Below are 26,242 nucleotides of genomic sequence, written 5' to 3'. Positions count from 1 at the left end.
ATGATGTAGCGGAAAACATTGTCAACGATCTAAAACTGTAAGATAAAATTTTGTGGTGTATCAATCTGTATGATAAAACATGTGATGTAATTGACTTGCGTATGCAAGGAGAAAGGATCTCCATCCCTTCCTTGGTGTATACGATAGGACAACGTGTAGCTGAGGCTTGTAGCTAATAAGCGCCTAGCCTTGCCTGACCAGCGTCCAGCTGAGAGCGGATCTCAAGCTTGTGGGAGGGGTGAACGCAAGGTTGTCTAGGTTTCGCGAGCTAGAACGCCAACCACACGAGTTAGTCGTATTGCCTCGAGAGGGGGTGGAGAAGGATGCAAGACCCGGACGTTCGCACCTGGGGGAAGCCCCCGAGCTTGAGAGCGAGTGGTCTGTCGAACAGGTCGGACAGCCCCCAAGCATCAGAAATAGCTTGGGCAAAGGAACAGTAAGGCAGTAGGTACGCAAAGAACCTCGGAGGTTTTATTCATTCAATAAAAAAGGGGAAAATAGACTACATAGCTTTTAAATCCTAAGAATAGAAGCGCTGTAGGTGCTCGATGTTCCACGGGTTAGGGACGCCTGAGCCGTCCGCCCATTGGAGTCGCTAGGTGCCTGGCTGGATGACCTCTTTAACAATGAAAGGTCCCTCCCAAGGGGCGGCCAGCATGTGCATGTCCTTAGTGGACTGGATCCGGCGAAGCATCAAACCGTCAACGTTGAAGGAGCGTTCCCTGACATTCCAATCATGGTAGCATCGTACCTGCTACTCATAGCGTGCATGCTAGATGAGAGCCACCACTCGATGCTCCTCAAGGCTATCGACGTCAACCCGCCAACTTGTTTCTGCCTTGCCTTCCTCATAGTACTAGATGCGTGGGGCGCCGAAGGCCACGTCGGATGGCAGGATGGCCTCTGAGCCATACACCATGAAGAAAAGGGTATAGCCGGTAGCCCGGCTATTCTGAGTTCGTAGGCCCCAGATGATATGGGGTAGCTCGCGTAGCCACTTGGTGGCGTACTTAGACGCGTCATCAAAAATGCGCGACTTGAGGGACTGGAAGACCATCCGTTCACATGTTCGACGTGTCCGTTGCAGCGTGGGTGTGCTACTGAGGAGTAGTACACATCAATAAGGTTGTCCTGGCAAAAGTCCCAGAACTCGGAGCCTGTGAACTGCTTGCCAATGTCGGTGATGATCCTATTTGACACTCCAAAGCGGTGTGTGATTTCCTCCACGAACTGAGTGGCTTTAGCCAACTCGATGCTGGTGACAGCCTTGACCTCAATCCACTTGGTGACTTTGTGGTGACCCCAGAGAGATCTATACACTAAGCAATAGTATTGCTGATGTGATTTAGCCCTGCGATCAACTCGGAGGGCGTGGGTGTTGCTGATGCCAAGATTGGATCTGAAGGGACTGCGCGTGTTTCACGGAAATCGCAGTAGCCGAGTTCCTCAGACCAAAGGGGGCGAGGGAAGGACCCTACGCCGACCTGGTTCAGTGTAGCGCCACCTTAGAGAGATCTATGCACTCAGCAATAGTGTTGCTGATGTGATCTAGCCCCGCGATCAGGTCGGAACGCGTGGGTGGGCGGGTCACAGCTAGGATTTTCGGAATCCTCTTAGAGAGAGAGAAAGAGAGATCGCTGACCTACTGGGCAAGCGGCGTGATGATCCTCGAGTGGAGGTTTTGCTCCGTCGAAGCAGATCCGACGGATGCTGAGCTAGCGGCGGACGCCGAGTCGATGGAGGAGGTAGTGGAGTCAAAGCCCACCATCATGCTCCCGAAGTGGAGCTAGATCGGTTTGGCGAGGAAGTCCTTCATGCTCTCGAGGAAGACGACGCTAGGGCGGGATGCCATCGAGCTCGCTGGGGTGGATCTTACAATAACCCATACCTAGCGCGCCAATTATCGGATTTAGTATCCCGGCAGTCCACTAGGGGGTTACCCAAGTGGTTGATTTGTAGGTAGAGGGGATTGCGAAACTAAGAACTCAAAAGTGATCGCAAGAACACGAGGGACACGAGAATTTTAGACAGGTTCAGACCTCCGAAGAGTAATACCCTACGTCCTGTATGTTGGTGGTTTGTATTGCTCGAGAGTTGATGTGTTGGGTTCTGAGTTGCCCACGGGTGGCACCCTTGGCCGCATTATATAGGCTTGCAACCTAGGGTTATAGTCGGTTTAAATCTATCTACTCGGTTGTTACATGGAGGGTGATCTGTGTCGGACTACAATACGTGTCCACAATATCCGAGCCGCTCCTTGACTTGTACTACAAGTATCTTGACGTCCTTGACCCACACGCCCTGGTCGGGCGGGTCCACTTGTCAGGACCGGCCAGTATCCTAGTCGGTGGAGACCCGTGGGGTACCTATATCCCTCTAATATATCAACATTTGTAGAAAAATACCACATTAACATTTACTACCATCTATTTCAACATTTTCAAAAATTAGATTCAACAGTTTTTAAACCTAATTCAACATTTCAAAAAAAATATTTTTTAAACCTAATTCGACATTTCGACAAAAAAAAAAACTTCTAGCAGCTTCTTCGTCAACGGCGCATCACTGGTGGCGGTGCGCACGGCGGCGGCAGCGGAAGCAGCAGTAACGACGGCGTGCACGGCATCGACAGCGCTAGCGGCGACAGCAGCAGCGCGCTCCACGCACGGCGGGGGCGTGCAGCCGGCGGTAGCAGCAGCAAGGTCCTGGACAAAATTGTTAACACGAATCTTAAAAGGCCACGTAACAAATGGGCTTCCGGAAGCTAGGTTTTCAAATTCCCATGTGCTTTACATTGATGGGCTACATCTAACTTTGCAGGCCCGTTTAGCTGCGCTGGGTCGGCGGGGAAGGGAAGCAAGCCCAACAGCTGTTTTTCTTTGAGCCCACCAGAGGCACAGCATGTCAGTGGCTGCCTTTGCATCCGATCGAAAGGCCGCAGGGAGGCAGCGGATTTGTAGCAGCTGAAGTGGTTTGGGAAACTAACTGCTAGGATTGATCACAACCATCATTGTTTTAAAAAATCACTGTAGATAGCCTAGCACCGGGTGTGAGCCCAAATCACTACCGTGTAAAATCCTTAGAGCATAATCGCGGTTTTAACCCAATTCAGGCTACCCGTCAAATCCTTACAGCATAATCGCAGTTTTAACCGCCGGATGACAGCTTCTCACGCTTAATATTACCGTGGATACTATCAATGCTTCAGCGAAGACCCAAAATATACCTCCGGCAAGCAGCTGAGACATCATTAACAACCACTAGTAGAAAGCATCATCATGCACCAGCATCACGCAGGTTACGCTATCAGTTCACAGCTTAGCGCAACTCTTACGCACTAGGTCATATGACACATCAAAGCAGCAAAGCATTACAAGGTCCACCCACGACACTGTTATTCACTCATGTACCAACACAGAAATAGTCTGCATGACTTTGAAAACCAAGCATAGATAATAAGCAGACAGATAGCCTTGTCTTCTTCAGCTTCATGCTGCTCCAGGGCACCAGTTCGCAAGTTATTTCTTACCACGCAGCTTTGTTCCCAGGGCTCTCTCGAGCTTGCCAATAATCTGCTGGTTAGGGATCGCCTTGCCCGACTCATACTCCTGGATCACTTGTGGCTTCTCATTAATCATCTGTTCCCACATGACATATTGTCAGTAGTTGTAAGAGCATATTTTCATCTCTTTGGAAAATTCTACTTTATGCAAAACTACCACTTTGATACCATGTTGCCACTCTGTGGTAGTAAAATAAAATGCCATTTAATTAGAAGGCCACACCCCCATTTGCTCAGGAAAGAATGGAACTATATTTGTAAATACTTGTATTACCTGAGCAAGCTGTGCTTGAGTCAGCTTCTTATCCAGCCTTGCTTGCATGAGGTTTTTCTTCAGGTCACTTGGGACACGCTCATCTAGCACAAAGTGAGATGACATCAGTTATTATCAGAATGCTAGTTATGAAATGAAATACATGTAAAGCATGGTGCAATCTTCTGTGGGGGACTCGGATCATGTTTACTTTGAAGTTTGAACTAGCGCATGGTATTCGAATAGATGCAACAAGTTTATATTCCATTCCAGTGCTGAACTACTCGAATTGATAGCCGTCCATACTAGGTCGGTATGGAAACAACAGTGACATCCTGTAGTGATTCCTCGATATCTAATTCATCTTCATTTAAGATGTGAAATGAAATGAGGTAAGTGATGGATCCAAAAGTTGATCTTTTGTACAGATCCACACAGAACATATGAACCAAATATGCCCCAATGATAAAACAAAACACTAACTATTGTATAATTTATTTTCATACAGATAAAATTGCTACGGGAAACTGGCACTGTGTGTCCATGAAATAATGCTGAAACAACTTGTTGCAGAACTAACAGAGTTGACATGAAAGTGCGAGCATCCCAGAGCCTTGGAACTAATCATGACTCAACAAACCAAAAAAAAAAGGTGCATTGCATTGCTCCCATTTCATCATTACCATAGCCATTGGACTAAAGAAAAGCTCACAACACAATTTTCGAACAGATCTCAGCAAGAAGTCACATATTTCCTTGACCAAATAAGTATTACACCCAGCAGCAAAGACCAAAGCTTTGCATTGTAGCACTCAGACTTGAAAAAGTATTAGTTTGAAGCGAACCAAAACATGATGTAATCTAAAGTAGAGGTCAGGAACTAATGGGCAAAGGACCAATGTAATCTAAACTCAGATCAGGACACACTGAGCAGAAGTGCCAAGCTTTTGATACACTTTGTAAATTTCCATTACACTAGAATCATACTATACAGATTGCACTTTAAGGCTGACAATATTATGTCTACTAACATATCATAGCAAGCCATTGGCGCCACCAACAAAAAATTGTAAGCATGTCAGCATTACATTGATACTATGGCATTGCAGCTCATACACATTAACCCCATGTCTACATATCACAAAAGTACCACATGCCCTGACAAGCCAATAGAGTTACTATTGTAAGCAGATTATCACTCATGCAAGATGCTCACGTGATAAAAATATTGTTACTGAAACCTTGAACAGCTTGAATAAACAGCTACTTAGTAGGCACCGAACAATTTAAAAAAAAAAACAAAATTGATAAGTGTGTACCAGATATTGACCGTGGGACATCAGTTGAAAGACATATATTTGCACAGGTCAATGCAACAAGCAAAAAAAATGTTCTCATCCGAAAATACAGTGATATTCTTGCACCCTTAACAACAGCAAGGTTACAAGAATTTCAATGTACATATACTATAATGCGGGGAAACATGCCTTTAATCAAAACCCTGACCAACAAAAAACAACTTTACCTGTGTTCTATGCTTTGGCATAACTATGCAATTGCTAGAAACATGGTAAAACTATATGCACAATGGTATACAATACTTCCCCGATAACATTTTTTTCTAGCAAACAAATGAATATCAGCATCGCTAATAAAGTGGGAAAATTTTAGTATCAAGTCAAGACTTCCATCTCTACACCACTGAGATTACAATAGCAAGCAAAGTACTATGAGACAACCGAACCTAGATCCTAATTAATTTATCATACATCCGAGGTGATAGTCCCCGAACGGATTAGAAAATAAGCATCACGATAATTTGTTAATGCATAAGATGGTCGGGGATAATGATTGCTCACGGGTAAGATTCTCAGTATCGTCGTCGAGCCGCTTGGTGTTGAGGGATGTGCCACTGGACGCCGCCTTGTTCGTCCCAGCGTTGTCTGCAAACAACAAAAGTTGTCAACACACAGATCAAGCAGAATCAGAGAAATCAGAGAAGTGCTGGAAATTTTTTTGGTAAAGAAACAAATAGCAGAAAAAAAAAACAACCCAAAGATCGATAGCACCGATCGAAACTTCCTCAAACCCTAGCTAGCTAAAGCAAGGAAAAATCCCGAAAAGTACACAAAAGCATCAAAGAATAAATCAGAAGCACCGAAATAACGAAACCCTAATCGTCGAATCTGACCAATCGAACAGCACGACCGCCAGCAAGACGGACGAAATCGAAATCCGTACGAATCCGCAACGAGAAAACGAAGTCCCCAATCGATCCAGTAAAAGATGGGGGGAGCCAATCGAGAGCTAGGGCACCACTCACACTTCTTCATGGTCTCGATCTCGGCGCCGGAGCGGCGCGCGGCGTTGACGGCCTTCTCATCCTTCTTGGCGGCGGCGTTGGGCGCCTTCTTCCGCACCACCACCGGCTCCCAGTCCTGCCTGATCGGTCCGATCCCCGCCATCCCTCTCCCTCTCTGGCTCCCTTCCTCTCTCCTTCGCTGTCGCTGACTCTCCGGCCCGGCAGCCTCTCTCTCTCTCTCTCTCTACACGGAACGCGACTCGAGCACGCGAAGTGGTGGAGGTGGAGGCGGAGGACCAAGAAGAAGATATGGAGGCGGAGGTGGGAACCTTCTGGAGTCCCAATCCAGGGGCCGCAGGGAATAATGCAATGTCGTGGACGAGAACGACAATGACAGATGGGGCCCAAAACGGTGGGACCCACGTGTCAGCATCGGTTCTATGAGGGACGTCGGTTTGGCAGATATTTTCTCGCCTACCCGTGGGAACAGCGGTCTCTTGTTTCTCTTGTTTTGGATAAGGTTCGGGCCTATAGTGTTATGTGATTATTGTCCAAGTGTACCAATTCCGGCCCATAAGGAGGAGATCATAGCCGGCAGGTGTCTTGGGCCGGCTTGGTTCCTGCCTTCGGCCCTCTTCCTTTTTTGTCAAATTTTTTTTATGTTTATATTTTTTTTCGATTTTGCAGAAATATATAGTCCAATCAAAAATTTGCAGAAATAGGTTTATACCGCCGGCCGAAACGGCGGTAAGGATCTAACGCGTCAACGGTCACCCAACGAATAAGCTTCGCGCGCTACCCGAGAGAGCTCCACTGTTTGAACTGGTGGTAAACGGCGGTAAGGCCCTTACCGCCAGTTCAAACGACGGGGCTCGCCCACCATATAACGCGCGCCCGCGCCCCTCCCCTCCCCCGCACCAGAGCGCGCCGCCAGCGCCAGAGAAGAAAGAGAGAGAGCGCCAGAGAAAGAGAAAGAGAGGAAAGGAAAAAAAAGGGAAGAAAAAAGAAGGAGAGGAGAGGAGAGGAGAGGAGGAGGGAAGAAAGGAGAGGAGGAGGAGGGAAGAAGGGGAGAAGGAAATTCTTCCGTCGTTCGCAGGTAATTTTTTTTAATCTCGTAGTTTAGATAGCGTAGTGTATTAACTAGATCTAGATTTAGAAATATTAGTGGATCTGAGATTTAGAAATAGATAGTGAATCTGAGACATAGAAACATTTAGCTGAATTTAGATATAGCAAAATGTAGCTTAGTCAGCACATAGACATTAAAATAGATTCAGCTTCAGTGGTACAGTAGAATTAGCTTAGGTATAGTAGATTTACCTTAGGTAGTACAATAGCTTTATTTTAGATCACAGTAAATTTTAGAAATCTTAGTGGATCTGAGATTTAGAAATATCTACTGGATCTAAGATTTATTTGTCGTCTATATTAGTTCAAGTAGAAGCCTATGATAAATTTAATTACTAAGCCAAGCTTAAGTGTTACATAGTTGTTTGTTTATTGAATTGAAGTCGTTATTGTAGTTAACTGATATATATTGCTGAGATTAATTTGGACTGATTGTTTCATGTATGTTTGCAGGCATGTCGAATAGTTTATATTTTCAAGTGTTCTATGGGCCAGGGAGGTTAGATATGGTCCAGAAGGGGTAGATTTGAGTGAATTTTCCTATTTCACCAAGTGTGTTCCAAGAGCAAGAGAGAGAACTTGGGGGACATTTGCAGGTGGCTTTGTAGGGACCTTGGTGTTGATAGAGATCAAGTGGATGTATCTGTGTGAGGGTTGTAGTCAAAAGACGGTCCGACATAAATTTTTGGGAGTTGCTTCTGCTAGAAGGAACTTCGAGCTACCGGACTTACATAAATGGTTGCACGAGAAAAGGTTTACCAATCATATGGTATGTTCAAATGTTCATGAAGGGTGGATCTAACAGTCATATTGAAGAAGAAGTAGGAGGTGATAAAGTTGAAGTGGAAGAAGATGTGCAGAGTACTGAGGGTGGAAATGAAGAACTTGATTATGATGACCAAGAAGGGGAAGATGCAGAGAATGATGTTGCATCCTGCACACCAAATGGGGAGGCTGATGAGGGGGAAGAATTTTCTGAGTTAGTATAGCAGCTGGAGATGGAAGGAGAGGAGGCCAATGATGCCGTGGATGATGACTCCTCTGATGAGGAAGATGGTTATCCTGTACCGAGAAATTGGTCAAATTATGACCATTCCGCCCTACAGGTGAATACTGGGGAAAATGTTCCTTGGGAGTACAGGGAGAATGAGGTATGCATTAGGGCGTTGTACCAAAGTGGGGAGGAAGTGAAGGTGGCTATTAAGAGATGGTTCACTTTGTCTTTGCAGCGTCAATTCAGGGTGAAAAAAAGTAGCCCGAATGTGTATGATGTCCGTTGTGTGCGTAATGATTGCCCATTCAGGGTGTATGCATACAAGGGGAAATGGAAGGATTACTGGGAGGTGACTAGAGTGGTTGAGCACCAATGCTTGCTGGCTGAATTGGAAGGAACACACAGCAACCTCACTGCTGATTTTGTTGCTCAATACATGTATCCTCATATAGTGCAGAATCCTAACTTCGAGCCCAAGTCCATTGTTTGTGCCATAGAGGAGAAGTTCAAGTAGAAGATCAGCTACAGCAAAGCTTACCAGGCGAAGCAGAAGGCGCTGGAGATGAAGTGGGATACGTTTGAAGCGTCCTATGACAACCTCCCTATCCTGTTGCACACCATTTTCCAGAGAAATTCTGGAAGCTTCTACAACTTGAAAGCCTATCCATGTGTTTAGTTTACAGGGAAGTAGGTCCTGCAGTGGGCATTCCTCGTGTTGGATCCTTGCATTCAGGCTTTCCGGCTACGTCGACCAGTCATTTGCATTGATGGCACATTTCTGACTGGAAGATACAAGGGAACAATATTGACAGTTGTTGGGTCCGATGGCAACAATCAGGTGTTGCCACTTGCGATCGCATTTGTGGAGGAGTCTAGGGATAGCTGGCATTGGTTCCTCGAGAGGGTGAACAACATGATTGTGATGGACGTCGAGGGGGTTTGTCTCATCCATGATCGGCACAAAAGTATTATGCAAGCAATCGAAGACCTACAGAATGGAAGTCAGGAGCGTTTCAGGGCACCCATATAGCCGGACTTGAAGAGTAGGTGGTGCATGAGGCATATGAGTGCAAACTTTCATAGCCAATTCAAGAACAAGACCCTTATGAAATTGTTCAAGCGCCTATGCAGCCAGAATCAGAAGAAGAAGTACCTGTTGTGGAAGAAACTTGAGGACATCACAAAGAAGCAATGCGAGGAACTAGCGAAGAGGTCGGCCAATAGTGAGGCCGACCACCCTGTGTCTCTAGAGGACGTAGGGCTCGACAATCCAAATGTCAGGCATAGACGGGGAAGATCCATCAAGAGGTTCTCACAGTGGATTGAGAATGAACCGAAGGAAAAGTGGACATTACTCTTTGATGAAGGAGGTGCACGGTGGGGTATAATGACGACAAACCTAGCTGAGGTTTACAACTAGGTCCTGCGCGGTGTTCGGGGCCTGCTCCTTGTTGGTATTGTGGAATTTTACTTATACTGCACCATGAAGTATTTCGAGGAAAGGTACCAGTTGGCTGATAACTCAATGCGCGACAACCACAGGATCTATGGGTACAAGATAGAGTATATGGAGGGTGCGATTAAAAAAGCTCATTTGCATCGTGCGAAAGAAGTGGGAGCCGTGGAACGTCGGTTCAAAGTTGTTTGCAGGGACAAAGTTCGAATAGGCGGGAGGCGCGAGAGACACATACATGAGTGCATCATTAGCAACGAAGGTTGTGTTTGCTATTGCCACAAGGCAAGGTTGCTTCATAGGCCTTGCACCCATGTCATTGCTGCATGCATCGAGGCGAGAGGGCTTCAATCGCGTCATTTCGTGCCGCAATATTTCCTGAAAGAAACTATATGGCAAACTTGGAGGATCGAGATTTATGGATATCGTTTACTAGGAGACTTTGTCAACAATCCTAGGAATGACGCCCGCTACATTCCTGACCCTGATCCAGAATTGTTCCAAGGGGTCGGGCGACAAGGGAGCAGACGTATCCGTAATGACATGGATCAATCTGAAGCAGGTCCTGATGTCCGACTCTGCTCCAAGTGCCACGAAGACGGTCACACCTACAAGAAATGCCTAGCAACAACGTATGGAAGTGCGAGCACTCAAGCCGCATCTAATAATTTGTAATGCAATGTAATGTTTATCTTTAGTTGTGTTATTGTAACTTAAGTTGCGGCCCTAATGTAATGTAATGTACTGTTTATCTATTGTTGTTTATTTGTTGTTGTGGTCAAAATGTCCTGTAATGTATTATTTATCATGGATGCTTTTATTTGTAATAACTCCTATGCTATGTATTTCATTTATATTACGTCTTGAAGTCTTTATTTTTTCAGTACTTGTGTGACAGGTATGGCGCACCCAGTTCCACAGGGGTACCAGACCCCTGAGTTGCTTGACCCTACCTTGGACGGCTAGCACAGGTCGTACATGTCAGCGGTACGCGGTTCGACTCTCGGCACGTTTCAGACACGTAACCCGCTCTCGACCATGCTAATCGACGCACATTGGATCCCCAAATATATCGTACTTAGTATAAATTGTGTGTTAAGTTGAACGATTCATTTCTTTAAACTAATTAATTCTTTGCATGATATAGGTTATGTGCGGCGGGCCTCCTCCCTATAGCTAGGTTAGTCGAGGGTGACATGGCCAACAGCGCTGCACGATGCGGTGACAGGTCCACATGGTTCCAATTTGACATGTTGCTGCTAGCTGCTCTGCTGGACCGGTGGCGGCCGGAGACGCACACCTTCCACCTCCCAATTGGTGAGATGGCCCCCACACTGGAGGATGTCTCCATGCTACTTGGGCTTCCACTAGCAAGGGCCACCATAGCCGCGGTGGACGTCCCGCCTACCTGGCATGACGAGCTGCTAGGTCGGTTTGCGGACGTTTACCGCGTGGATGGTGCCCCACCGTACCACACTTTTAGCTCCACACACGGGCCCACGAAGGCATGACTCCAGCAGTTTAGTGTGAGTATTTAATTACTTGCATGTCCAATTCATTTTTTGTAACTTGTTCATAATTTTGACCCAAGTTTGGAATTTGTTAGCAGGACGAGTACTTGAGAGCCGACGCCGCTGATGCCACAGTTGTGCAACACTTGGACGCGTACCTGTTGTGGCTCTTCGGCTAGATCTTGTTGTGCACGTCGCAAGGGAACTCGGTGCCTAAGCACCTTCTTCCTTACGCGAGAGCCATTGCGGAGGTCCCGCTCGACGAGGTTCCACAATACAGCTGGGGTTCAGCTGTATTGGCGGCGACCTATAGGGGTCTTTGCATGGGCTGCTGTAAGGTAATTTCGGCGGATCTAATCTTCCTTGGATGCCCGTTGCTGTTGCAGCTGTGGTCGTACGAGCGGTTCCCGATAGGGCGACCCCGTATTGACATGTGCCCCTACCCCGAGAGTTTCAATGACGATGACGTCGACAGGCCCACGATGGGGTCGTTGTGGTGCCTCAGGAGGGTATGGTTCTTCAACTACAATTATTCGATTCGTATTTCAATTATTCAAAGTCATAAATGCCAAATTGTGATTTTATTTGTTGCAGGGAATATAGGTGGGGGTGCAGACGAAGAAGTCATACCCGGACTTCATTAGTATGTTCGACGCTCTTGTCGACACCGACGTGAGGTGGAGACCGTACTCCTTCGAGGAGGTGCAGGCTTGTGCCTCGCATGGCCTCTCTTCGCGGTGCTATCGGGACATGGAGTACTGGAGGACGACGAGGCCACTAGTCTATGACATCCACATCGAGGACTATGCGGTTCACCGTGTGATGAGACAGTTCGGCCTGTACCAACACTCCCTAGTTCCGGTTACGTCTGTTGTCCTAACCGCCGTTCACAGGTACACCCCCGGCCTTTTGATTCACCTTGCAATATAAATTTTTTGTTTATTTCACTTGTGCAACAATGCTTCGGTTAGGGCTAGCCGTCAGGGTGGTGGTGGTGCCGGGCCTGGAGTCTTATGGGCTTCTAGGATGGTTCAGTGGGTTGACATGTGGACGACCGCACTAGACGAGGTGGTGCAGGAGACCCGTGCACACGACGACGATGCTTTCGCAGTGTACCTTCAGTGGTTCTTACCGAGGACTAGGACGCGGGTCACGTATGTTCCGAGGGAACCACCTACAGAGACCGCGCCAGTCACGCAGATGTACCCGCGCTTGAGAGACGTCAACTTCGACTATGCGGTAAGCTATTATATTATTTTTGTTACTCAACTTGCATCATTTGGTCTAAATAACTTGAATCATTTTCTCTCCCCAACAGTACGACGTTATTGCTGAGGTAGCCACAGAGCTGACGTACGGCATCAACCACTACGACAACATGACTGCTCATCAGCACCGGACGCTGTACAGGAGGGCCCGGGATGCCTACAGTAGGTTCTTGAGGGCCGTCAGCTGCCGTGGCGGTCACGGGGACATCGTACTTCCACCACGGGCTGCCTACCGCTGTCCGTCCTCTCCAGCTCCTACTCAGGAAGCTGGTATGTCCTCTCAGCCGCCTGTTCGTCCGCCACCGGCCGGGACGTCCTACGCCACACCTGCACCACCACCGTCTTGGTATGCCACACCCAATCCGTCCACCGTTCCGCAGCACGCCTTGCCGACAGGCACGCAGATGCATGCCGGTTATACTGCAGCGTGCTCCTCGTGGCCCTCTTCAGCTCGAGCACGCACAGAGATACGACCAGCAGGTACGTGACAAATACATTTTTTCTATTCATTTTTAATTACGCAACGGAGCTAACACAACCATTTCCTTTGTTGCATAACAGGGTTTGCAGACCGCGGATGGGTTTCGGAGGACTCCATCATGAGAGACAGAGGTCCAGCATCCACGCTTGGATCGACGACCTTTTCAGAGCCGAGCCTGACGTGATCGGTCCCTCTCAGTTGCCTGACGCCCCCAGGGGCCTCCACCGGGCGCGACATAGTACCTCGCGACACCACCTGCGGCGGCACCACCAGCGGCGGCACCGGGAGGACGTCCGACTCGCGATGTTGGCCCGCTGGAGCCATTGACGTATGACCAACAGCAGACCAGAGCAGCGCAGCGGGCAGCGAGGCATGGTCGTGGTGCCGGTGAGCCTCGTTTCAAGCGAGGACACATTTAGTGCATAAGATGACTTGTATATTTTATGGTGTGTACGATTGTGTAACGAACGATGTGTGCTCATTCGTGGACTGTAGATAGATCAGAAGTTTAATGCTTTTGAATGATTCCGTGCATTCATTATACATGTCTAAACAATGTCGAAATAATTATTAAAACTACGTAATTGAAATAATCGATCGAAAGGAAGGACAAATATGTAGCAAATAAAATTAAGCAGTACATGACCTAAGGACAACACAATGAAAGGTCGAACAGTACACAACATTATCCATGAATATGTTGGGATACGAGGTAGGCTACCTAGCGCAAATCAAAAAAATTTCTACCGCGTAAACCAGGAAAACTGCCGCATATGGATCACGGGATTACCACTCGACGCACTAGTACGGAAGATGTAGAATCGTATCGAGGCAGCGAAGTCGATCAGCGTAGTTGAACATGTAGTCAATCAAGTTGACGTCGAGCAGCTCCTCAGCAGCTCGTCCACGTGCAGCAAGGTCGTCCACGTGCCGCGGCTCGTCGTGGCTCGTCGATGGCTCGTCCAAGTGCTGCAGGTGCAACACCTCCAAGGTATCCACACGTGCAGGGACGAAGCATCGCAAGCCGGATTGCTAGGTCCGCGAGTTGCAACAGGCGAGGGTGTGGGAGGCACGGCAGATGTGTTTTGCCAAAAAGGTGTAAACCCTAGGGCGCCCCCACCCCTCATTTTATAGAGGTTCCTAACGGGCCTCTGGGTCCGAGACCCATTAGTACTTCTAAACCTAATCCAACTCGGATCACATCCGAATTGGGCTTCCAGCCCCTTAAGTGTGTGACCCTATGGGTTCGGATACGTATAGACATGGCCCGAGTACTCCTACTCGGCCCAATAGTCGGTAGCGGCCTCTAGCAAGACGTGCCAACTCCTATACGCACATGAAAATCATATCACACAAACCGTCACAACGTCACATACATGCTATTCCCTTTGCCTTACGATATTTGGTCTAGCTCCAAGCCGACCACTATTTCTCGATCCTGTGATTCGGAATCCCTTTGTAGGTTAACTCTTTACCGTACGTAGCATGGCCATGCATTTTCGGATCCGATCACTCGAGGGGCCCAGAGATATCACTCTCAATCAGAGAGGGGCAAATCCCATCTTGATTGACCATGCCTCATAGCATGCTTCTTGACAAAACCGAAAGCTATCTTTTTAACTACCTTGTCACGGTGTAGCGTTTGATAGCCCCTAAGTAAGTCGATCCACATCTTGAGTACATGCGACAATCTCAGGTCTAAGGACAAAGCGTACATGTTGTGTAAAGAGAGAACTACTTCTCGTGTTGGGTCAGTCCTAGCACATGTCTCCACATGTGCCCACATTATTAGTTTAACATCTCCATGTCCATGACTCGTGAAACATAGTCATCAACTAATACATGTGCTAGTCTAATATTCATGTGTGTCCTCACATGAACTCCGACTAGGGACAACTTTAGAATAACCATACAAGTAAAGAGTTTCACATACAATTCACATAATTGCAAATCAATTTAACTAGCCTTTAATGGATATTCAAGGAACACAATATAAATCATGGATACAAATGAAATATCATCATCTCTATAATTGCCTCTAGGGAATACCTCCAACAGTCTCCCACTTGCACTAGAGTCAATCTAGAAGGTACCTAATACCCATAGCTCTTACATGTGCATCATGCTTAGCCTGAAGGAGTGGTTTTGTCAACGGATAAGAAATGTTCAGATTCGTGTGTATTTTGCATATCTTGATCTCACCCTGGTTAACGAAGTCTCGAATGAGATGAAATCGCCGCATTACGTGTTTGTTCTTCTGGTGATTCCTTGGCTCCTTTGTTTGCGCAATTGCCCTATTGTTATCATAGTAGAGATTCAATGGGTTGGACGCATTCAAGAACACACCAAGCTCAATAAGGAAATTCCTTATCCAAACACAGGCTTCGCGGCTTCCGAAGCCGCTATGTACTCGGCTTCTGTCGTAGAATTGGCCACCGTCTCCTACTTGGAACTCTTCCAACTAACAGCACCACCATTTAGCGTGAACACAAATCCTGATTGTGACTTTGAATCATCTCTGTCGGTTTGGAAACTAGCATCGGTGTAACTGTTACAATGAGCTCCTCCTCACCTCCATAGACGAGGAACATATCTTTAGTCCTTCTTAAGTACTTAAGAATGTTTTTCACCGCTGTCCAGTGACTCTCACCCGAATCAGACTGGTGTCTGCTTGTCATACTTAGCACATATGAAACATCTGGGCGAGTACTTATCATTGCATACATGATAGATCCAATAGCCGAGGCATATGGCACTCTACTCATGCGATCCCACTCACCAGTAGTCGAAGGACACTGAGTCTTGCTGAGATGTATGCCATGTGACATAGGCAAGAACCCTTTCTTCGCCTCTTCCATGCTAAACCGCTTCAACACTTTGTCAATATAAGTATCTTGGCTTAATCCTATAAGCCTTCTTGATCTATCTCTATAGATCTTAATGCCCAGAATATATGCCGCTTCCCCTAAATCCTTCATCGAAAAACTATTTTTCAGTGAAGTTTTTTACGGACTCAAGTATAGGAATGTTATTTTCCAATCAGCAATATGTCATCCACATATAAGATTAGAAATACTACAGAGCTCCCACTAACCTTCTTGTAAACACAAGACTTTTCTTCGTTCTTGGTGAAGTCAAACCTTTTGACCACTTCATCAAAACGAATGTTCCAACTCCTAGATGCTTGCTTCAATTCATAAATGGATCTCTGAAGCTTGCATACTTTTCCAGCATTTTTCGGATCAACAAAACCCTCGGGCTGTATCATATACACGTCCTCAGCTAGGTTTCCATTCAGAACAGCTGTCTTGACATCTATTTGCCATATCTCATAATCGAAATATGCAGCTATAGCTAGAATAATCCGAATGGTCTTAAGCATCACTACGGGCGAGAAGGTCTCGTCGTAGTCAACTCCTGGAACTTGTCGAAAACCTTTTGCGACAAGTCGTGCTTTATAGATGTGAACATTTCCATCCATGTCCTTTTTCTTCTTATAGATCCACTTGCATTCTATGGCTTTAACACCATCAGGCGGGTCAACCAAGTTCCAAACTTGATTGTCTCCCATGGACTCTATTTTGGATTGCATGGCACTCTGCCATTTTTCGGAGTCTAGGTCCATCATTGCTTTTGCATATGTCGCAGGCTCATCATTGTACAACAATAATATTTCCCGCATTTCGTGGAGCCTTGCCGACTTTCGTGGTTGTGGTGGTACTTCTCTTGCCATGGGTATCTCAACTTGTTCTGCTACGTTAGCATCACTCATTGATTCTTGCCCAATCGGCTCATCTTGCACTTCTTCAAGATGCATTGTCTTTCCACTTGTTTCTCCTTTGAGAAACTTTCTCTAGGAAAACCCCGTTCCGAGCGACAAACACTTTGCCCTCTGATCGGTTGTAGAAATAATATCCTAAAGTTTCCTTTGGACATCCCACGAAAATGCACTTATCCGACTTGGGTATGATCTTGTCCGATTGAAGTCGCTTGACAAACACTTCACATCCCCAAATCTTTAGAAAAGACAAACTAGGAACTTTTCCAGTCCACATCTCATATGGTGTCTTAACTACGGATTTAGATGGTACCCTATTAAGTGTGAAAACTGTTGTTTCTAGAGCGTATCCCCAAAATGACAACAGTAGGTCTGACTGGCTCATCATTGATCAAACCATGTCTAACAAAATTCGATTACGTCGCTCGGATACACCGTTTTCTCTGAGGTGTTCTAGGCGACGTAAGTTGTGGAACAATTCCGCAACTGTTTAGATGATTGCTAAACTCGTGGCTCAAATATTCGCCTCCACGATCAGATCGTAAGGCCTTAATCTTCTTACCACGCTGATTTTCAACTTCATTATGAAATTCCTTGAACTTTTCAAAGGTTTCAAACTTGTGCCTCATCAAGTAGACATATCCATATCTACTAAAATCATCAGTAAAAGTTATGAAGTATTGGTACCCTCCTCTGGCTATCGTGCTCATTGGTCTGCATACATCGGTATGTACAAGTTCCAACAAGTCTAATGCTCTCTCAGGAAAACCTATGAAAGGTGCCTTGGTCATCTTGCCTAGTAAGCAAGCCTCACATATCTCGTATGATTCAAAATCAAACGAAGTTAAAAGTCCATCAGTATGGAGCTTCTTCATGCGTTTCTCACTTATATGACCCAATCAACAATGCCACATGTAGGTAGTACTCAAATCATTAGGCCAAGACCTTTTAGCATTTATATTACAAACAGGTGAACCATCAAGATTTAAAACAAACAATCCATTCACAATGGGTGCAAAAGCCATAAACATATCATTCTTAGATATCACACAAGATCGTCTTCGTGCCGCGGCTTGTCGTCGGCTCGTCGTGGCTCGTCGGCGGCTCGTCATGGCTCGTCGGCGGCTCATTCAAGTGCTACAAGCGCAACACCTCCAAGGTATCCACACGTGCAGGGAGGAAACGTCGCAAGTCGGACTGCTAGGTCCGCGAGTTGCAACAAGCGAGGGCGTAGGAGGCGCGGTAGATGTGTTTCGACCAACGGGATGAAACCCTAGGGCGCCCCACCCCTCTATTTATAGAGGTTCCTGACGGGCCTCTGGGTCTGAGGCCCATTAGTACTTCTAAACCTGATCCAACTCAGATTGCATCCGAATTGGGCTTCCAGCCCCTTAAGTGTGTGACCCTATGGGTTCGGATACGTATAGACATGGCCCGAGTACTCCTACTCGGCCCAATAGTTAGTAGTGGCCTCTAGCAAGATGTGCCAACTCCTATACGCACACGAAAATCATATCAGACGAACCATCACAACATCATGTACATGCTATTCCCTTTGCCTCACGATATTTGGTCTAGTTTCAAGCCGACAGCTCTTTCTCGATCCCGTGATACAGAATCCCTTTGTAGGTTAACTCTTAACCGTACGTAGCATGGCCATGCATTTTTGGATCCGATCACTCGAGGGGCCCACAGATATCACACTCAATCAGAGAGGGGCAAATCCCATCTTGATTGACCATGCCTCACAGCATGCTTTCTGACAAACCCGAAAGCTACCTTTATAACTACCCTGTTACGGTGTAGCGTTTGATAGCCCCTAAGTGTGTCGATTCACATCTTGAGTACATGCAACAATCTCAGGTCTAAGGATAAAGCGTACTTGTTGTGTAAAGAGAGAACTACTTCTCGCGTTGGGTCAGTCCTAGCACATGTCTCTACATATGCCTACATCTTTAGTTTGACATCTCCATGTCCATGACTTGTGAAACATAGTCATCAACTAATACATGTACTAGTCTAATATTCATGTGTGTCCACACATGTACTCCGACTAGGGACAACTTTTAGAATAACCATACAAGTAAAGAGTTTCACATACAATTCACATAATTGCAAATCAATTCAAGTAGCCTTTAATGGATATTCAAGGAACACAATATACAAATCATAGATACAATCAAATATCATCATCTCTATGATTGCCTCTAGGGCATACCTCCAACAAGAGTGCCCTTCACATAGCGCAGAATGCGCTTGATCAGTGCAAGATGGGGCTCGCGGGGATCATGCATGAACAAGCACACCTGCTGGACCGCATACGTCAGGTCAGGTCGAGTCAGGGTGAGGTATTGAAGGGCCCCCTGCAAGACTCCTATACTAGCTACGGGGGAAGTCCAAACATCACAATGCACTAGCTCAAAGGGTGTAGTACTGTGGGAACTAGAAGGGGAAAAAGGTAACCGTACATGTTTGCCTAACTAACACGAATGGCATAAGGTATGAGTCCCTTTATTACAAATAATAGAGGAATTATGTCTAAGTGTGTCGATGGCGGCGGGAGTAGGATGACCAAGATGAAGGTGCCATAGGTTGGAGGAGATGGCGAGGCTGGCGTGGGGAGCTGTGGTGCTGGCGGCTGGAGGGATGGTGTAAAGGTCATCGGCACTATTGTAGCGAAGAATCACATGTTTGGTCGGAATATCCTTGACAGAAAAACCAAGAGCGTCAAATTCTATAGTGCAGTTATTGTCCCTAGTAAACTGATGAACTAAAATCAGATTACAAATTAAGGATGGAACAATTAGAACATTATTAAGGCAAAAGTGCGAGGTGGGGGTGGGAAGGGTGGAGTTGCCATGGCACGTGATGGGTTTGATTTGACCATTGCCGACTGTGATGAAGGAGTGAGTGGAGGGTAGGCGGGAGAAAAGAATACCATCCGAGGATGCCATGTTGCCGGAAGCATCGAAGTCGACCACCCAGCCACCGTTCTGCATCGCCATATCGTTGAGGGCATCAACCAGCCTGGCCTGGTCCCATGTTAGGGTTGGTGGTGATGCTTGGAGGCGAGCGAACGCCATGTGGACCTGTGGAGGTGGTTCAAGGAGGCCCGGAGCAGAGGCATGCCAGCCCTCACTTTCGCCCGAAGTGTACTGGTTGCCGGCCTGCTAGTGGCCCAAGTTTCCATAGGGGTCGACCCCTGGACTGAAGCAGAACCACAGGCCGGTGGGGCACGGTGGACCGCCACCATGCTGGCCACCACTGGCAGGCGCCTGGAAGCGGCCGCCGGCCTGTTTCCCCTTCCACCGCTTCTTACCGCCGCCGCCACCGGTCTAGACAAGGCTAAAGGCTGAGTGGCACCCACCCATGTAGTTGTAGGAGGAAGATGACAAACCAGTTCTAAGGATGGTGGAGTTGGAGACCATCTCCTTGTTGGTGAGATGAAGCTCCTTCAGGGCAAGCATGTCATGGGCTTGAGCGAAGGTCAGGAAGCTGACGATGGAGTTGGCGATGTCATCGGCGGTGTTGGAGTAGCGAGGGTTGAGGCCGTGGAGGAGGTTCAGGACCAGCAGGGAGTCCTGGAAGGGTTGACCAATGTCACGGAGAGTGTCGGCGAGGTTCTTCATGCACTGGCAGTACTCCGAGATGGAGGAGTCCCCCTGTGTCATCGAGTGGAAGTCGTGGCTGAGGAAGATCATCAGGGATTGCTTGTTGGTGCAGAAGAGGCTTCAATGGCGAGCTAGAGAGCCCGAGCGGTCTACTCGTCATCCTCCATGGTGAGGTCAAGGACGGAGTCATCAACGGAGTCGAAAATCTAGGAGCGAACGTAGCAGTCCGCTTGATCCTAATCAGGATTGTCGGGGCGGGCGTGGCGCCAAGGTGTCGTCGATGTGCGACTTGAGGCTGAATTTGTTGCACATGGACTTGAAGAAGGAAGCCCACTTGGAGTAACTGGAGGACTTCATCGTCAGCGTCATGGGGACATGAGACTTGACGAAGATGGTGGCGTAGGGGTGGACAACAGCCGACGGTGCCGGTGGCCGGCAGGGTGCCAGCGCTGGTGGCTGGCAGAGAGCCGGCACCGATCACCGGCATGGTGGTGACGCCGGTTGACAGGAGGGTGCCGGACCTGGAGGACTCAGCGGTGGAATCCTAGGGCATGGGAGCTGCATAGGGGAGGAGAGAGGTGCGCCGGTGCACAGGGAGAGGAGGGGTGTCGCCTAGGGTTAGGCGTGCCTGGGAGGTGGAGAGGAGCGGAAGGAAAGTCCCGGGACAGATTGTTCTTGGTCTTGTAATACTATGGGGAAACACCACACACCCTAATGAGGGGATGACCTTTAATATATAGCCAATATGGCTTGGTATACAAGGAATACAATCAAGTATACATGGAAAGCTATAAAACAGCTATACATTTCCTAATAGTAGCAAGGCGGCTGTGAGGTAGTGGCTCACCACTGTCATGGTGGTGGATGCAATATGTGGCGGTGGTGGCGCTGAGCAGCAATGGCGCATCTTGTGCTCGGAGCATGAGAACAAAATGCACCTAGGCGGATCTCTACACTTGGCGATGCGGTGGTAAGGGGCTAAGCAATTGAAGCAGCGCCTACCAGCCTTTGCCTTGAGCAGCTCAAGCCAATGTCCCCCCGGGTGTGGATGAGGGCCAAGCCTGTCGTTAATTGATGGCACCCTCTCATGAAGCCTGTCATGAATGCTCTTGTGCCTAGGGCCGAGCCTGGACCATACCTGCTTTCCATGATGTGACTTGTTCTTGGGGAATCTTGGCTTGAAAGTTGTTGTCTTCAAGAGAGCTTCCTTGTAGGAGACCCGGTGGTTGGCCGGCTTTATCACTAGGGAGGGAATCCGGTGATGCTGACCAACTACCAAGTTGCCTTTTGAGCCTTCCAGGGATTCCTTCTCCGTTCTGGTTGCCGCTACCTTCACTTTCTCCGTCTTCAATGCCTGAGCTTCGATGCGATGCAGGCATGGGCTGTCCTCCTCCGACTCTGAACATTAGCGCAGGTCAAGAGCATCCTCCACAAAGTGCGATGGGGTTGGGGAAAGCTGGTTGGCTGGCATGGTGGGCTGCTGGTGGAGGTGACCGGAAGTGGCCGGCGGGGAGTGGGGTTCTGCTGGGGGAGGTTGGCGAGGTTGGGTGTCCGCCGCCGGTGGGGTGCCGAGCGGCGTGGGGGGTTCCTCTCCTCTCCATTGGCAGCGTGCGTTCCCCATCCTCTTACTGGGCCCTTTGGATGGCAAGAAATGGTATATGTGTGTTAAGAAGAAACTGGTGAGATTTAGAGATCGTGTGTTTGGCTTGTTCGGACATGTTTACGGAAGGGTGAGGATTAATTACAAGGCACTTGAGCTTGAAGAGGGCGCTGATGTCTTCAAGGTTGCGGCACTATGCTTCAGTATCCACAAGAGAGCAGCAACATAGAGTCCCCATGGCGGCTATATATATAACTAGGTAGCTGCGTCCGTGCCCCTGATGCCACAACATATACACCAGCAGCATATACATACCGGAATAAACTCATACACGGAGAAACAGAAAAGAGAAATCTAATTAGGGGTAGATTGGACTAAATAAAATAGTTCAGGGGAGCAAATTGAGCCAAAACTTTGTTCAGGAGGTTAAGCCGACAAAGTGGATAGGTGAGGGGACTAAAATGAACTTTTTCCTTTTCAAAAATAGCACAGGCACAAGACCATATCCATGCTCAGCCAGTAGCTAACTCACGATCGAAATCAATCAGCAGTTTTGCACTCACAGAGCAATAGATATATAATAGCTGAGTCTCACGGCAACAACTTCACAGGCAATCTCAGATCGACAAGACAGCAGAGTATTCCACAAGAACAAAATAGTTCCGTCTGATTAATCACCAGCAAAATTCTCTAGTAAAATAGATAAATGGATCGGCTTACCGGACAGACTGCAAATCCAAACCCTAGATAGGTCTTCCACCCGCGTCCACGAGGAACTACGATCAGAAGATGGGACCTCGACGAGATCGAGACACGTACCCAGGTTGTAACCTGATCACGAGCTCTCCACAATCCTCAATTGGATCGGCAGCCGTCGCCACAGCAAGGAAGAAGGCAGCGCCGCCTCTTCGCTTGGGAGGAGGAACCTCGACAGAAAAACTCACAATAAAAACAGTCTGACTTACATAGGCGTCGGCCCTGGCTATTAGAGGCACGCAGGCCAGCCATCAGGTTTCCAGGTTGGAAACCACAACATAAAATAGACCTGGTCCGACTCAAACACATGGTGCATGCAGGCACCAAACAAAAAGCCATCTGGACTCCCTAATCAACACATACGTAGCTAGGAAACTAAAGCATATGAAAATAATAAAATACTCCGGCAAGAATACGAGTGAATATAATAAGCCGGCAACATTACCATATACTCAATGAGCAGCACGATAAAATCCATCACACGCCCAGTCCATCAACTTGCGCCTCCTGCATGACCTCAATTTGCATCACTACCAGAGAACTGACTTTAGATAACATCCCCTTTAGTCTCAGTTTAATTTCGACCGGGAGAAAAGGGGTGCGCCACGGTAGGCTGGAATGGGGCGCACCTTTACTCTCAGTTCCTTTTTTGCAACTGGGACTACAGGCCACCCTTTAGTCTCGGTTAAAACAGCTAGTTTCCGAGCACCGATGGCGCCACCCTTTACCCTGGATTGGAGCTACCAACCGGCATAAATGTTTTACTCCCGGTTGGTAATTCCAACCGGGACAAAACGTTGAAGCTTTTGTCCCCGTTGGTAACACCAACCGGGAGTAACCACCAGCTTTTGTCCCGGTTGGATTTACCAACCGGGATAAAATCTTATCTACAAGTACCATTTCTTCCTCCTCCACTCCTCCAGCCCGAGCCGCTCCACTCCACAAAGACAGAGAAGTGAATCCTCTCCATGGCGTAGAAGCAAGCCTAGGGGAGGTGCTGCTGAAATTTTTTTTCCTCATTTCCGTGGGAATTTCACCCATCCAAAGTGTTGTGAAGGTTAGCTACTTCATGCTCCGTTCATTTATTGTTGTTAAGCTTTGTTTTATACTTTAGAGAGGGAGAAAAATTAGTTTGTTTGTTGTTAAGCATGTAGAGGATTTGTATTTATACATGTTTTTGAGCTACAATGTGATGGATAGTTTGAATGTGAGGGAGAATGGACAATAAATGTGAGGTAGAATTGAGATTATTTCAATTTTATGTATTAGGAAAAAATTAGAGTAAATGTGTTTTTAATACTTATAAATTAGCCATATAAATTGTAGGTGTAATTTGATACTTTGATACTTTAGTACTTTTCAGATAGAGGTATGCAATTAGCCATTTTTAGAATAAGTACGTTATGTGGGAATATTGAAGTTTTTAATAGTTTAGTTATTTGTAAATTAAATATGAGCTAAATAATTTGTGGTACATAGAGATGTCTTCTGATGCTGGATGTAGTGGCGATGGTGGGGGAGATCGTCGTTCCTCTCGCGGCAAGGGAAAAACCATAGTTGGCCCTCACGATAAGCTGAAGAAAATGAGTGCGTGGGAGAAAGCAATGCTTCGTTATTTGCAAAGATGTCATGAAAATGCTGTTGCGGCGGGTCAGGAACCTCCTTTTGGTGGTTGTTATGCTCCACCGCCAATCCTGGGTGTTTTAGGTCCACTTATAAGTACTACCATTGCAGGAGGTACAAATAAACCACATGATGAGGCTGCGTCAGCGAAACCTTCATCTTCGCCCAAGGATGCTTGAAGTTCTACTAGATAGTACTTAGTGGATGGTTTGTCGTAGTGTATCATGTTGTTGTTGCTCTCAAGATTAAATTTGTGTATTTCTATGTAAACTTTCAGCAATATTTGAGTTTGTCACAGTGTATCATGTTGTTTGCTTCTGAAATTTTAATTTGTGTATTTCTATCTAAAATTTTAGCAATGTGATGCATAGTTTTATTTTAATTTTTGCTTCATGAAATCCAGCGGAACCCGACGAGATCCGATGCCTACAAGTTCCAACCGGTGAGAATAAATTTCCAAATAGAAGCAAAAAGAAATAGTATAGAATTTATGACTAGTTAAAACTTATTATAAACAAACTTGCTAATTTAATATATTTTTGCATGTTTGAAATATGTAAATTTCTTATTTTTTGCTTCCTAAAATCTAGTGAAAACATAAATCGAATAAATTTCCAAATAGAAGAAAAAAATAGTATAGAATTTATGACTAGTTAAAAATTATTGTAAACAAACTTGCTAATTTAATATATTTTTGCATGTCTGAAATATGTAAATATCTTATTTTTTGCATCCTAAAATCGAGTGAAAACATAAATCGAATAAATTTCTAAAAACCAGATGAAAAACAGGAGAAGGTACCCATTTATCTCGATTATAATGTAGAACCAGGATAAAAGGGACTTTTCGATTCCCGCCTGGAAGTACTCATTTATCCCGGTTGATCATAAACTGAGATAAAAGGAGGGTCTTTTATCGCGGGTGATCATAAACCGAGATAAAAGGCCCCCCTTTTATCTCGGTTTGTATTAGGAACCGGGGTTAAATGTCCTTTCATCCCAGTTGTAGTTACAAACCGGGATTAAAAGGGGGGTCCTGTATAAAAGTTACAGCGTCTTCTACACTCCTCCCGCCCAACACTTAGCGAAATTTTCACTCGTCGTCCTCGTCCCGCCCGTCGCCTGCCTTTGCCATCGCCGCTCCCCGTCGCCGCCGGTGGCCCATCCTATTCGCCGGCCTCCTCCGTCTCCGTCACCGCCGCCATCATTTTTGCCCGCAATCATCGCCGGCCTCCACCTCCAAACCCGTCGCCGCCGCCGGCACATCCATCCCCGTCGCCGTGACCTCCGCGCGTGCCCCTCATCGCGCACCGGTGCCACCTCCTCCCCGTCATCGTAGCCGTCCCCGTCGCCGCGACCGCCGTCCCCGTCGCTAGCCGGCCGACCGCCTCCCCCGTCGTCGCCGCGCGCTGACGTGCCCCCTCCAATTTCGGTCGTCCCCCGGCCCGAATTAATTTTAGAAATTCGGTAGATTACTTCTAATTGTTTGTGGAATATAGTTGTACACTACTAATTAATGCTTAGAAATTAATTGAACTTTGGTACACATGTTTACAATTTTTTGTTGAAATGCTTAGAAATTAGTTGAAATTTAGTACAATTTGTATATTACATTATGTTACATTTTTTATATTACATTTTGCATAGTACATTTTGTATATTATATTTTGTATACTACATTTTGTATGTTACATTTTGTATGTTACATTTTGTATATTACATTTTGTATATTAGATTTGTATATTTCAAAAAAAATTGTTGAAATGAATTTTTTTCATGGTTGTTCTATATATGATTTCATGTAGAAAGTAGTTGAGATCGATGGTAGACGACGAGGTCAGAAGGTATCTAATGGAGCGGATTATTGCTGGCGATAGTAGTTCCAACCTTCCCATAGTGTAGACCGATGAAGAGGGTAGCCAG

At 46.7% G+C, this 26,242-nt stretch overlaps 2 protein-coding genes across 2 annotated transcripts; both read right to left on the bottom strand.

Moving 5' to 3' along the window:
• Positions 1–3,223: 3,223 nt before the first annotated feature.
• On the bottom strand, positions 3,224–6,437 carry LOC117860891 (multiprotein-bridging factor 1a). The gene is made up of 4 exons (XM_034744312.2): positions 6,139–6,437; positions 5,675–5,758; positions 3,837–3,919; positions 3,224–3,638 (listed from the first exon to the last, which is right to left on the bottom strand). Exons 1-4 carry the CDS (start codon positions 6,278–6,280, stop codon positions 3,519–3,521), a joined length of 429 nt encoding a protein of 142 aa, XP_034600203.1. The 5' UTR covers positions 6,281–6,437; the 3' UTR covers positions 3,224–3,518.
• A 13,628-nt stretch (positions 6,438–20,065) lies between these two features.
• On the bottom strand, positions 20,066–20,431 carry LOC117861822 (uncharacterized). The gene has a single exon (XM_034745352.1). It carries the CDS (start codon positions 20,429–20,431, stop codon positions 20,066–20,068), a length of 366 nt encoding a protein of 121 aa, XP_034601243.1.
• Positions 20,432–26,242: the final 5,811 nt, after the last annotated feature.

This window comes from Setaria viridis, chromosome 6, assembly GCF_005286985.2.
Source record: "Setaria viridis chromosome 6, Setaria_viridis_v4.0, whole genome shotgun sequence".
Classification (NCBI taxonomy): Eukaryota; Viridiplantae; Streptophyta; class Magnoliopsida; order Poales; family Poaceae; genus Setaria; species Setaria viridis.
The sequence above is the reverse complement of the archived record's forward strand: the minus strand, read 5'-3'. Positions and strand labels throughout refer to the sequence as shown.